The sequence below is a fragment of the Triticum dicoccoides genome, chromosome 6B, assembly GCF_002162155.2.
Source record: "Triticum dicoccoides isolate Atlit2015 ecotype Zavitan chromosome 6B, WEW_v2.0, whole genome shotgun sequence".
Lineage (NCBI taxonomy): Eukaryota > Viridiplantae > Streptophyta > Magnoliopsida > Poales > Poaceae > Triticum > Triticum dicoccoides.
This window is the reverse complement of record NC_041391.1, coordinates 15114967-15129987: the sequence shown is the minus strand read 5'-3', so window position 1 is coordinate 15129987 and position 15021 is coordinate 15114967. Positions and strand designations below refer to the sequence as shown.

Below are 15021 nucleotides of genomic sequence, written 5' to 3'. Positions count from 1 at the left end.
AATTTTTAGCAAGTGATTAATTAAGTTTCTGATATCCCCCTGTTATGTAATTTATGCTGCTCATGTTCTCAATTTTAGAAAATGTATTTTTATGATTTTATCAATTAATAATAGAACATAAGATTTTATGGCATATGGTATCAATTAATAAGATAACATATAAGACATTCATAACATCGCAATTCAGCGATCAGCCTATATATACGTCAAGGTAAAAAAAACCTTGGCCAATTACTTCTAATATGTACAATATATAAATACATATGACAAAAGAACAAACAAGGCTAAGTATTCGTTCCCAATTTCTAGGATACACGGTGTGGTCGGCATCAGAGGGATGTCTAGGACAAAACATATAGATGAATGGAAGTGGTGGGGGTGCCCGAACTATAAACCTATGATGTCAAGTATAACTTATATATCTAAATCTTATACTATTTCATAAATTTATACATGAAATTTCACTTCTATTTATTGGTTCTGGCGAAAAGCCATGTAGTTAATTGACTACACACCCATAACATGGATTTGACACTGAATCCAAGCCGCAGGAGGATCAAGGCCAAAATAAGCATGACAGTGGCAATGACCAAGCCCTTTCTGGCTAGGAGCCAGTTCTTTGTCTTGGTTGCTACTTCTACTCCTCGCTGTGCTCTGCCCATCCATCTCATCATTCTGTCCAGACCTTCTGGAGATAATGAAGACATAGCTTGTTGAGCTTTGGCAGCATCCTCCTTGGAGAGCTTCACGCCGAACTTCTGACTCAAGTCTGCCATCACATCAGGACTCATGTTCTCCATCATGGACACAAACATCTGCCGCATAGCTGGGTCTTCCATGGATTTTCTCACGGCTTCTTGCATATCAGCTATAGAACTGGATGGCGACTGGTTATTTACTACAATTTCATCGTGGTTCTCCGCAACATTTTGCAAAGACGGAGGCTGGAAGGTTGGAAGTTCTTCTACAATCTCTTCAATAACAACTCCTTTTGGAAGTTCTTCTACAACCTCTTCAATAACAAATCCTTTTGGTATGTTTCGTTCAGCTGCAAGTTTTCCCTGTGTTTCTCTCAGTACCTCAGCAATGGTTTCATCATCGGGAGAGATTTCATGGGCTTTACTCAAGTCAGCGACGGCAGCCTGTAGGTTCCCCAGTCCTCTGTACGCTTGGCCCCTCCGGTAGTACGCCTTGACGATGTCATTGCTAGAATCATCACTACATAGAAGAACCTCCGAACCTCCGTTCACGCAATCCTCGAACCTGCCCGATTTCAGGTAACAAGACATGAGATTAAGGCTGCACTGCACTCTCAATGTGTGCGCGGCTACCGACGGCACGTTCTTCAAGCTATCCTTGGCGAGGTCGTACTTGGCAGCAGCCTCGGCGTACCGCCCATGGCCGTGAAGCTCGTTCCCCTGCTGCTTCAGGGCCTTGGCACCGGATATGGCGTGTGAGATCTGAGCGTCAGCTTGGGCCTTCATGGCGGCGAACTCCTCGGGCTTAGCGGTGGCGATCTTTTCGGCCATGGAAAGCATCTCCTCTGGGCTGGTTTGGTTCAGCTGCTGGGATGCTATTTTGAAGTCGTGAGGCGTCATGTTTATCATGCTCTCGGATGCTAGCTTCACCAGGTCGGGGTTGGACGCGAGCTGCCCCTGCATCCTGGCCAGGTCGTCCGGGGACATGCGCCGCATCTGCTCCTCCGCCAGCCGCATCATCTCCGGGTTCATCATGGCGCCGGCCGCCGGCCGCCGAGCAATCCCGATTGGATCGACGTCAAAATGATGCACTCGGAGCTCGCGGAGTTGGGAATTAGCTGCGCTCTCGTACGTCTGGCTTTTCTTTGGTGGCTGATTCGTAAGGTCTGTTGCCATATTTATTTACCGGCCGGGGTCGTGGAGAGGTGACCCGAGTCCAATCCAAGACGGATACCTACGTACGCAGTCCAAGCCGACACGGATAGGAGCACCGGTGTGTATCAGATGATTGCCTCGGAAATACGTGATCTTTTTCTTGACAAACTTTATTATATTAAAAAGTATGCATATGAAATATACAAAATGACCAACCTGGTTACAGGATTATGTCATAATCCTAGAAAGCTAAAAATAGTTTTTTTTCCCAAGATAACCAAAGGCCTTCTTAGATCTTGTAATTTTCAAGCAAAACCAAAGCCGGTACAATGGAAAGAGAACTGAACGCTGAACGAGCAGTAAAAAGGAAACTTTACACTAAAATCATAATAGTCAAAAAGCATGGCTCTCCTTCCTCAAAGTGCCACCGAAGAAGGATACGAAGTGTTCCTATCATTTAGCGACCACTAGGGCTACATCTTCCCTCCAAGTAACATCCTATGGATTCACCTCCCCACTAATTAGATGAACCCGAGCTACTTAAGCATCTACAACTAGGCGATGAGAAGAGATAGGGGAGGAGGAGGAGGAGGAGGTGTAGCCGTGCTCACCTCGGGCGCCGGCGGAGGTAGGCCGCAGGAGGAGGCAGAGCGACCGAGGGAGGGGGCGCGGCGTCGAGGTTGGGGCAGGGCGCGCGGACGGAGGCGGCGCGACATCGAGGTCGGGGTAAGGCGGCGACGGCTCCGGTGGGGCACGGGCGGCGAGGGGCAGGGGGCGGCGAGGGAGAGGGGGGAGTTCGATCGAGGAGCGTTGGGGAATTGGAGGAAGGAGGAACGCCCGCGTAGGGACAAGTTAAATGTAGCATAGCGCGTTCAATGAAAAACGCTATAGCCAAGTTAGCTATAGCGCGTTTGGCAATAAACGCTACTGCTATAGCTAAGTTAGCTATAGCGCGGTTACAAAAAACGCGCTACAACTAAGTTAGCTATAGCGCTCTTCCTAAAACGCGCTGCTGCTATAGTTTTCATTTTTCCTTTCTTTTTTTGCGGCATTTCAAAACAGTTTGCAACTTTGAAGGAATAAAAACAGAATAGATAGATATCTTGTATCATCAATAGATAGAAAGAGGTCAACCCTTATTATTGATAGAAAACCTTTCGATCTATCAGAACAGATCAGGCCATCTATCAATCGATTTGAATCATCTCGCTTTTCGTTCATTTCAGCCACGCCATAATAGCCGCCACAATAAGAAAGAAGCAAGCGAAACAGCTAGAAGCGCTCGCTTCGCCATAGAGCGTTGCCCCTTTATGTAGAGCTGCTTTTCTCTGCTGTAGTGGCTAATGGGTCGCAGTTATGACTCTGGTGTGTGCGAGGTCGGGGGATCGAACCATGTCGTTCTCGTTTGTTTCATATATTTTTTTGGGTCGAAAACAACGAACGGGCGCGTTGGTATCAATCGATTTGAATCATCTCGCTTTTCGTTCATTTCAGCCACGCCATAATAGCCGCCACAATAAAAAAGAAGCAAGCGAAACAGCTAGAAGCGCTCGCTTCGCCATAGAGCGTTGCCCCTTTATGTAGAGCTGCTTTTCTCTGCTGTAGTGGCTAATGGGTCGCAGTTATGACTCTGGTGTGTGCGAGGTCGGGGGATCGAACCATGTCGTTCTTGTTTGTTTCATATATTTTTTTGGGTCGAAAACAACGAACGGGCGCGTTGGTGGGCCGGCCCAGTCGCGCGTCGCCCTGTGCGTCGACTTTCTGCATGACGCAAAATGCGTCGTATAGGGACTCTCTCTGCTATGTGCTGGGGTCGCTGCTTCGTTTCTTCGGCCCATTATGTCCTTAATCGTTATTTGTTGGCCTGTTGTCCCCTGCGTCAATGTTTTGGCCTGATTTTCTCTTTTTCTTGTCCCCTGTTTAATTGTCCATGTGAGTTGTTCGATCACCTCTAAAAAAGTGTGAGTTGTTCGTTTGCCTTGAAAAGAGGTAAATACACCAGTGGTGCTTGAACTTGACATGGATGTTCACTTTGGTGCCTAAACTTGAAAAATACATCGAACTGGTTCTACAACTTGGCACGAACGGGCAAATACGGTGCTAACGCTGTCTGTAGACATAATATGCATCGATGTGGCAATGTATATGGCTGATGTGTCACTAACATGGTGTGGGGCCCATTCGTAGTTATGAAAATAAAAATGCTTAAGCACTATACTCTACGAGTAGTGGGCCGCCTCTCAGTAATTAGGAAAATTAACATATAAATCTGCACTACATGAATCGAACATGCTACCTGCGCCTTGGGCGATGCATGCGCCAGCCACTCCAACCAACATATTTTGTTGACAAAAAAAGTCCCCCAGATATTATGTACTTAAACAAAAAAAAACTCTTATGTACATAAATTGACTGCAGCCAGTGGCCATGTTGCATACATTATTTTAAAAGTAAAAAATATGTAAATAATAATCATAATAATAAAAGTTAGATTCGAATATTCATGTGTTATTATAATTACCTCATTATACACAAATATCAGTGTGCACACAAAATAAATATATAGAGGTATGCGATAAAAAAAACTTTATTTTAGAAATATTAACTAATTATGTGGAAAATACTATTTTAAATATAATATATGAGTGTTTCAAACTGTTTGAAAACAAACATTGAAAATACACAGCCATGGATAATATTTAACAATGATTTACGAATATTTTAAATATACAGTCATGAAATAACATATATGAATTATAACAATGTTTGTATAATATAAATCATTGATTTCTTTTAGATTACCGTTTTTCAATATTTGTACATTTATTCAAAGGCTTGAATAATTATTCACATATTTAAAATAATTAATTTAAAATATTTTTAAAAACTCATGTATTATATTTTAAAAATATTTTTCTAAATAATAAGTCAATATTTGTAAAACTTACATGAACATTTCTTTCTGTATGTTATTTTATCAAGGTCCTCTATATATTTACTTTTTTGCATGACGTAATTATTACTGACACATGAATATTTGAATTTAAATCTATTATTATGATTAGTAGTAATATGCTTGTCACATTTTTTTGAGAAAATAACGTGTGCAAAATGGGTCACTGGCTGCAGGAAATTGGAGGCACAAGACTTTAGTTAAAATACATATAAATTGAGTGGCCTTATTTTTTGTAATAAGTACATGTTTGGTATAGTGGCCAGCGCAACTAGCTGGCAGTCATCCGGTTGCTTGTTCGATTCCTGTTTGTTGCACTTTTTCATTCTTCATATTAATTTTTCTAATGTACTGACAGGTGGGCCCACTAGTCACAGAGTCGTATATAGTACTCAAGTAATAATTATGTTTTCTAGCTACAGTTGGGCCCCACACTATGTCAGTGCCACATCATCCATATACAGTGCCACGTGGATGCACTTTATGTCTACAAATGGGATTAGCACCGTATTTGCACGTTCGTGCCAAGTTTAAGAACCAGTTAGATGTATTTTTCAAGTTCAGGCATTAAAGTGAAAATCCGTGGCAAGTTAAAGCACCACCACTAGCGTATTTACCTCCCTTGAAAATATGTGAGTTGTTCATGATTTTCTAAAGAAACAAAAAATGTTATAGTTTTCCAGATTTATGATTTCTTTTGGTAAAAATCAGATTGACTATTTGCTAATTCTCGCCACATGATTAATTGTTGTACGGTTCATGCAAATTGTTCTGTCTGGGGTGCGTTCTGCCTTTTGTCCTTCATTTGTCGAGTTGAACATTTTTATACTAAATTGCAAAATCACATCTAGATGATTTTTTACGATGTCTCATTCAAGTTTTTCACCGTTCGATTTAGTTTTTGGGATTTTTATGCAAGTGCTCGATCCCTGTGTCGATGTTTTGTTTGTCGCGCATCCTTTTGTTGCCCAGTTTGATTTCACATTTTTTGGCCCATTATCACGGTGTGCTGGCAAGGCATTTCGCCGCGTTGTTTCTAGACCGCGACGTAGAATTGGAAGAGACAAGAAAAAGAGAAGCTCTATCGTTGTTGTTACCTTCCCTATTCATTTTGACACTGTCTGCCAATTTTTGATGATAAAATTTATCAATGATTCATCTAAGTTGTTATCCGTTGGGTCTTGCTGTTGTAATTTCGCGCAAATTCTTGATGTTGTGTCGTCGGCCGATATATTCCTCTATAGCGTTGTTCCCTTTTGTTCGTTTGTTGGCCCGTCCGTATTGTATGTATGTTTTTTTATCGAGTATTTTTTTGGTTGCCTTCTTATGTGGCCATTTCATCTGGCAAGTGTCGTAGAAGTCAAAGAAGCAAGTTATGCCACTTGTCCCAGTTGCAAGTCTACCCTCGACTCATAACCTGGGTCCATATTTTGTTTTTCATCCCGGTTGTAAGTAACTCTACTCACAGTTTGTAATTGTTCTAGTTTCAAATCCACCCTCTACTCACAACTGGTATCGCGGTTTTGCGTAGTTGTCCAGGTTGCAAGCTCACCATTGACTCGTAACTGGGCATGTGGTTTGTTTTTTATCCCAATTGCAAGTTCACCCTTCACTCGCAACCGAGCTCATAATTTGTAGTTGTCCCAATTGCAAGATCACCCTTGACTCGCAACTCATACCATAGTTTTGTATAGTTGTCTCAGTTACAAGTCCACCCTTAACTGGCAACTAGCTAGGACCATAGTTTGTTTTATCCTCACTGAAATCCTAACACTGACTTGTAATTGGGCCTATGTTTTGTCTTCCATCTTAGTTGCAAGTTCAACCTTGACTCGCAACTGGGATTGTAGTTTGTTTGATCTCAGTTGCAAGTCGACTCTTGACTCACAATTGGGCTCAAAGTTTCGTAGTTGTCCCTTTGCAAGTCCACCTTCGACAAGCAACTAGACTCATAGTTCTCCCTATTGCAAGCCCACCCTCAACTCGCAACTCATAGTTCTCCCTATTTCGTAGGCCACGTCACGCAAAGTGGGGCAGCGGCCGCAAGCGAAGGCGGGTGCCGGGGTGGAGCGGCCAGGGTAGCGCGAGCGGCTCAGGGAGCGGCTTGCAGGCGCGAGCGCATTGGAGCTGAGCTCCGGCCACGTCACCCTTGGCGAGCATAGCCACGAGCAAGCGCAAGCGTCAGTGGGCGGACGAGGGCACTACATGGGCGGGGCATGGCGGCAGCGCGTCCAGGAAGCAGCAACAGAGGCCGCGACGCGCGTGCGGCAGTAGCACCATGGGCGAGCGCGGGCATAGCTTGCGGGATTGGAGCTAGAATAAGGGCGCGAGGCAGGGAGCAGAGAGGAAACAAAGGGGCACTCATAGTGAAGCAGAGAGCAACTCGGGGAGGACGGCGAGGGCTGATGGCAGTGAGCCAGTTAATGGCGTCCGCCGGCCGAGGTTTGGCAAGATGGCCAATGGCGGCGATGCGGGGCAGTATTGCTCGAGGCGGACCTTGCATGCGGCATAGACGATGCCGGCAGAGCTCCCGAGCATGGAGTTGGCCGGCGGGGAGCAAGGTGGGCATGCGGACGTCGAGGTCCATGGTGACAGTGGCGAGGCCGAGCTCAGGATCGAAGGGAGCCGCACGAGGGGAGGGGGAAGATGGTCTAGGGTTTGTCCAGGGGAGGGGACGACCTTATCCACGTGATGCACCGTGGGATGGCCGCCAAAGCGGCATCACTGTCCAGGAAGGCGTGGATGGCCGCCACGGCCTCCCCCTCTTACCTGTAGCGTGGGGAGGGAGAGTATTTGAGGTGGGTTGGGCCTTCCTGCCCCCACATGGGCCTCCCTCACTCTTTTCATTCCTTCTTTCTTTCTTTTCGTTTTCTTTTTATTTATTTACTTCTTTTCTGTTTTGCCAAATATTAGCCAAGAGAAGTCTTCTGTAAATTATGGAGTTGCACCACATAAATACTTTGCAATATGGAGCACTGCCATAAAAATTGTTTTGAGGCAATATAATTTCATTTAAATTTTATATAAATGAAAATAGATTAATGGGGCTGTTTTGGGCACTATTTTAACTCCTAGTGGCATTTCCGGAATTTAGGTGATGTTTTTTCCTCACCATAATTACTTAGAAATTATTTGTAAAATTATGAACTATTTTGTTTGCATTTTTGAAGATGTAAAATTTTTAATTGAAATTTAAACTAAAGAATTTGAGTTTGGCTTGAAACAAAGTGAGGATTAGCAACTTAATTATGATGACATGGCATCACTAGGGTAGGATTACTGTAGCATGATTCTCGGGATGTTACAAATTCACCCTAGCGAGATACATGTCGGCTCCTTGTGGAACACACCACCCCGTGGACTACACTGCCCACTCCAGCCCCATGTAGAGACATGGCCTCATTGAAGACACTCACCTTCACTGGTTTACCGCCCCCACGTAGTTGAACTTGATCCTCACGTCATGACATATAGACGACATGTGCATGCTTCATCTTCAATGCCTCCTTGGAGAGATGAGCACTTGGACACGATGTCGCTGACATGATGACGACCAACCGGATGATGATCAACCTGCACGACTCCTTGACTCTAACTACCGGATGGCCATCTGGACGACTTTCTGGCACCGCACCACCGCTCCCATCAATGAACCTCCATCCGTTGCCTTGCCAACGATAGCCCGTCGTCTCCCTCCTTTTTTGTGTGTGTGTGTGTGGGAGGGAATCTCATTACTTAAGGTGGTGCATTGATACGTCTCCAACGTATCTATAATTTTTGATTGCTCCATGCTACTTTATCTACTGTTTTAGGCAATATTGGGCTTTATTATCCACTTTTATATTATTTTTGGGACTAACCTATTAACCGGAGACCCAGCCCAGATTTGTTGTTTTATGCCTATTTCAGTGTTTCGAGGAAAAGGAATATCAGACGGAGTCAAAACGGAACGAAATCAACTGGAGAAGTTATTTTTGGAAGGAAAGCAACCCAGGGAACTTGGAGTGCACGTCAGGGGAGATACGGGCTGCCCATGAGGGTGGGGGGCGCGCCCCCCTGGGCACGCCCCCTGCCTCGTTGGACCCCCGTAGCTCCTCCGACGTACCCCCTGCACCCATATATACCTACGTACCCAAAAACTTCCAGAACAGAACCTAGATCGGGAGTTCCGCCGCTGTAAGCCTCTGTAGCCACCAAAAACCAATCGGGATCCTGTTCCGGCACCCTGCCGGAGGGGGATCCCATCACCGGAGGCCATCTTCATCATCCCGACGCTATCCATGACGAGGAGGGAGTAGTTCACCCTCGGGTCTGAGGGTATGTACCAGTAGCTATGTGTTCGATCTCTCTCTCTCTCTCTCGTGTTCTCTCTTGTGTTCCCTCTATGGCACGATCTTGATGTATCCCGAGCTTTGCTATTGTAGTTGGATCTTATGATGTTTCTCCCCCTGTACTCTCTTGTGATGAATTGAGTTTCCCCTTTGAAGTTATCTTATCGGATTGAGTCTTTATGAGAACACTTGATGTATGTCTTGCCATGATTACCTGTGGTGACAATGGGATAACATGTGCCACTTGATGTACGTTTTGGTGATCAACTTGCATGTTTCGTGACAATGGGAACCTATGCATAGGGGTTGGCACACGTTCTTGACTCTCCGGTAGTAGCTTTGGGGCACTCGTTGAAGTACTTTTATGTTGGTTGGATGAATCTAAGATTGTGTGATGCATATCGTATAATCATGCCCATGGATACTTGAGGTGACAATGGAGTATCTAGGTGACATTAGGGTTTTGGTTGATTTGTGTCTTAAGGTGTTATTCTAGTATGAACTCTGATGGATTGAGCGAAAAGAATAGCTTCATGTTATTTTACTACGAACTCTTGAATAGATAGAACAAAAAGGATAACTTTGAGGTGGTTTCCTACCCTACCATAATCTCTACATTTGTTCTCCGCTATTAGTGTCTTTGGAGTGACTCTTTGTTGCATGTTGAGGGCTTGTTATATGATCTATCTATGTTATTATTGTTGAGAGAACTTGCACTAGTGAAAGTATGAACTCTAGGCCTTGTTTCCTATCATTGCAATACCATTTACGCTCACTTTTACTGCTTGCTACCTTGCTGTTTTTATAATTTCAGATTACAAATACCTTTATCTACTATCTATTTTGCACTTGTATCTTCATCTCTTCGCCGAACTAGTGCACCTATACAATTTGCCATTGTATTGGGTGTGTTGGGGACACAAGAGACTCTTTGTTATTTGGTTGCAGGGTTGTTTGAGAGAGACCATCTTCATCCTATGCCTCATACGGATTGATAAACCTTAGGTCATCCACTTGAGGGAAATTTGCTACTGTCCTACAAACCTGTGCACTTGCAGGCCCAACAATGTCTACAAGAAGAAGGTTGTGTAGTAGACATCAAGCTCTTTTCTGGCGCCATTGCCGGGGAGGCTAGGTAAAGCGTACTCACACTCCGTCACTAAGCTCTTTTTTTGGCATGGTGAGTGCTTGAAGGTATATCTTTAGATCTTGCAATCGAATCTTTTTGTTTCTTGTTTTAGCACTAGTTTATTTTATAAAAGAAAACTACAAAAAAATGGAGTTAAGTTTGTCTCATACGCTTCATCTTTTTAATATCTTTCATGAGTATGATAGAAAGGACAATTGTGCTCAAGTGCTAGAAGAAGAATTACATAGAATGCTTGGCATAAAATCTTTGAATGATGACCATGATTGCAATGTTGTTATTACGAATTCTTTGAATATCCATGATGCTAATGATGATTGCACTAGTTATGATGAAAATATCTCTTATGAGCATGTCAACTTTTGTGGAGTGCATGTTTGCATGAACACACCAAATAGACAAGATATTTATTGCAAGAGGCATAAGTACTTAGAAACCAAATTGTTGCAAGAAGAGCTAGCTGAATGTGCTGAAAGATTCAATATTTTTCGCGCTCCTTGTGAACTTTGCAATGAACATGGTCATTTAAAGCTCCAATGCTATTTGTTTCATGATCAAGTCGTGTCCAAATATTGTGATAATTTGATTACCCTTGAGCATCATAAAGAGCTTAGCCTTCTTTTGGGTTATGAAGAAATGAAATGTATAACTGAGGGTATTCCAAAATTCAGTCTTGATAAAATTCTTGATTTTGATCTAGAGAAAATTTATATGTATTGTGCGGTGAATTGCATTGAAAATCCTTATATTGCCAATTACATAAAGAAAAAAAAACAAATAGAGGATGAAGAGAATACTAATGAAAGGGAAGAGGCTTCCAATTCTCCTCCTATTATTTCTTATGATGAATCAGGTAACGAGGAGGAGCTTTCTATTCAACCAATCTCATCAATAAGGAGCTGAAAGAGGAAGGTTGAACCTACACATAATGTGAAGAAGAAAAAGAAAAGAAGGAGCAACAAAGGTAAAGAGGGATCCCTCACAAATGATGTTGCTCCTACTACTACTTGTGATAATGACAATTGCTATACTATTGGTGCTATCCATATTTTTAATGATGAGAGTGATTGTGCTTATGATATGGAAGGGCCCAAGCTTGGGGAAGCTATGTTTGATGAGGATGAAATATTTGAGAATATATTTGCTGGAATTAATGTTTGTCCCAAGCTTGGGGATGCTATGTTTAATGAAGATGATATTTTTAGCATCCCAAGTTTTGATATGCAAAGTTGTTATGATGATAGCATGCCTCCTACCTATGATGATTATATTGATGAAAGTGGGTTCGGAAGAGTGTCAACTTTAGGAAGTAGTGATCCCAATATTTTGGAGGATGTTTAATTTTATTGTGATGAATATGAAAGTGGATTTGGAAGAGTGTCAACTTTATTTAGTGATTCCACTATCTTGGGAGAGGTTCAATCGATTATGATGAGAACGAAGTTGCTAGTTATGATGACTATTGTGATGCAAATTATGCTATAAAAAGTAGTGATGATTATATCTATAAAACTTTTCATGATTATGATTACCCTTTCTCTGAACATTACTCTTTTAATGTGGAAACAATTTTTAGTGTTCAAGTCTCTTATGATACTCCCACCATTCCAAATGAGAAAAAAATTGCTTATGTGGAGAGTAGTAAATTTCCCATGCTTGTAGATCATGAAAAGAATGCTTTAGGTGCTGGTTATACTGTTGAATTCATTCATGATGCTACTGAAAATTATTATGAGAGTAACATATGCTTGTAGGATTTGCAATAATATCAAGTTTCCTCTCTATGTGTTAAATTTTTTGAAGCTATGCTTGTTTTGCCATCCTATGCTAGTTGATTATTGTTCTCATAAGTTGTTTGCTCACAAAATCCCTATGCATAGGAAGTGGGTTAGGCTTAAATGTGCTAGTCATACGCTTCATGATGCTCCCGTTATGTTTCAATTCTTATCTTTTATGTGAGCATCATTGTCATCATCATGCATAGCTAGAAAGGCATTAAAGAAAAGCACTTGTTGGGAGACAACCCAATATCTATCCTTACTGTTTTTGTGGGTACACATGATTATGCTACTGTAGTAATCATGTTTTATAGCTTTCGTTTCAATAAATTTCCAAGTAGAACCTTTGGGAAGACTTGGGTGAAGTTTATGTGATCTTGCTGTGAAAAACAGAAACTTTAGCGCTCACGAGAATGGTTGCCATTGTTTACTGGAGAGTGCTTTTAGGTTGATTCTTTTTGATGATGATTAATAGACAAATTCCTCAGGTCCAGCAATTTATTTCAGAATTTTTGGGGTTCCAGAATTATAAGTTTGATACAGATTACTACAGACTGTTCTGTTTTTGACAGATTCTGTTTTCATTGTGTTGTTTGCTTATTTTGATGCATCTATGGCTAGTATTAAGTGGTATGAACCATAGAGATGTTAGAATACAGTAGATATTACACCAATATGAATTTAGAATGAGTTCATTACAGTACCTAAGTGGTGGTTTTATTTTCTTATACTAACGGAGCTTAGGAGTTTTGTTTTGAGTTTTGTGTGGTTGAAGTTTTCAAGTTTTGGGTAAAGATTCGATGGACTATGGAATAAGGAGTGGAAAGAGCCTAAGCTTGGGGATGCCCAAGGCACCCCAAGGTAATATCCAAGGACAACCAAGAGCCTAAGCTTGGGGATGCCCCGGATGGCATCCCCTCTTTTGTCTACTTCCATCGGTAATTTACTTGGAGCTATATTTTTATTCGCCACATGATATGTGTTTTGCTTGGAGCGTCATTTTATTGTGTTAGTTTTTGCTTGATGTTAGTTAGAATAATGTTTTGAATCTTTAGTTTCAATAAAAAAAGTCAAGGATAGCCTTTGCCATGCTTATTTTGCTAGTATACATGTTGCTGTTTGAAAACAGAAAGTTTACCGCTGTTGCAAAAATTCCCTAGAAAAGTCAGAGAATGGTATAACGTTGAATCTTTTTGCATATTGAGCTCTGATAAATTTATTACAGTGGGAATTTTAGTTCATAATTTTTGGAGTCAGGGAAGTATTGATACTCTTGCATTCTTTACAGACTGTACTGTTTTGGCAGATTGCTGTTATGTTTGCATTGTTTGCGTATGTTTGCTTGTTTAATGATTCTATTTGAGGATAGGAGTATTAAATATGCAGAGGCATTTAGTATGCAATGTTGAATAATAATGTTAGTGATTTGTTACAGTAGAATATGATATGGTTTTGCATTGGTTTATACTAACCTATCTCACGAGTTCTTGTTGAGTTTGTTGTGAATGAAGCTTTTGATAAGAAATAGAAAAACCATGATATGAGAGGAATTAAGGAGACACAAAAGCTCAAGCTTGGGGATTCCCTAGGCACCCCAAGATAATATTTCAAGAAGTCTCAAGCATCTAAGCTTGGGGATGCCCCGGTAGGCATCCCACCTTTCTTCTTCAACAACTATCGGTTAGTATCGGTTGAGCCTAAGTTTTTGCTTCTTCACATGAGTTGTGCTATCCTTGCAATGTCATTTTATTTTGTTTTTCTTGCTGCTTGAATACAATAACAAGATCTGAAATTCTTAAATGAGAGAGAGCCTTCGCATAGTTGCATAATTATTCGACTACTCATTGATCATCGCTTATATCTTTCAGAGTAGTTTGTCATTTGCTCATAGTGCTTCACTTAGATCTTTTAGAGCACGGTGGTGAATTTGTTTTAAAGAAACTATTGATCTCTCATGATTCACTTAGATTATTTTGAGAGTCTTTAATAGCATGGTAATTTGCTTAAAGATAATATACTTGGTATTCAAGATATGTGAAACTTTCTTTTGAGTGCCTTGAATACTAAGATAAGTTTGATGCTTGATAATTGTTTTGAGATATGGAGGTGATAATATCAAAGCAATGCTAGTTGGGGTGATTATGAATTTAAAGAATGCTTGTGTTGGAGTTTGTGATTCCCGTAGCATGCACGTATGGTGAACCGCTTTGTGATGAAGTCGGAGCACAATTTTATTTATTGATTGTCTTCCTTATGAGTGGCAGTCGGGGACGAGCGATGGTCTTTTCCTACGAATCTATCCCCCTAGGAGTATGCGTTTGGTGCTTTGGTTTTTGATGACTTCTAAATTTTTGCAACAAGTGCATGAGTTCTTTTGATTAATGTTGAGTCCATGGATTATACGCACTCTCACCCTTCCACCATTGCTAGCCTCTCTAATACCGCGCACTTTTCGCCGGTATCATACACCCACCATATACCTTCCTCAAAACAGCCACCATACCTACCTATTATGGCATTTCCATAGCCATTCCGAGATATATTGCCATGCAACTTTCCACCATTCCGTTCATATGACACACATTACTTTTGTCATATTGCTTTTTGCATGAACATGTAGTTGACATTGTATTTGTGGCAAGGCCATCTTCATAATTCTCATACATGTCGCTCTTGATTCATTGCATATCCCGGTACACCGCCGGAGGCATTCATATAGAGTCATATCTTGTTCTAAGTATCGAGTTGTAATTGTTGAGTTGTAAGAAAAATAAAAGTGTGATGATCATCATTATTAGAGCATTGTCCCAGTGAGGAAAGGATGATGGAGACTACGATTCCCCCATAAGTCGGGATGAGACTCCGGATGAATTATATATAAAAAAATAAAAAAAAGAGTGGCCATAAAAAAAGGGGGGAAAAGGCCCAAATAAAAAAATATGTGAGAAAAAGAGAGAAG

The 15021-nt window shown here is 41.5% G+C and overlaps 1 protein-coding gene across 1 annotated transcript; it reads right to left on the bottom strand.

Moving 5' to 3' along the window:
* Nucleotides 1-467: 467 nt before the first annotated feature.
* LOC119323371 (outer envelope protein 61-like) lies at nucleotides 468-1733 on the bottom strand. Its single transcript, XM_037597010.1, has one exon. The coding sequence runs from the start codon at nucleotides 1731-1733 to the stop codon at nucleotides 468-470; it is 1266 nt and encodes a 421-aa protein (XP_037452907.1).
* Nucleotides 1734-15021: the final 13288 nt, after the last annotated feature.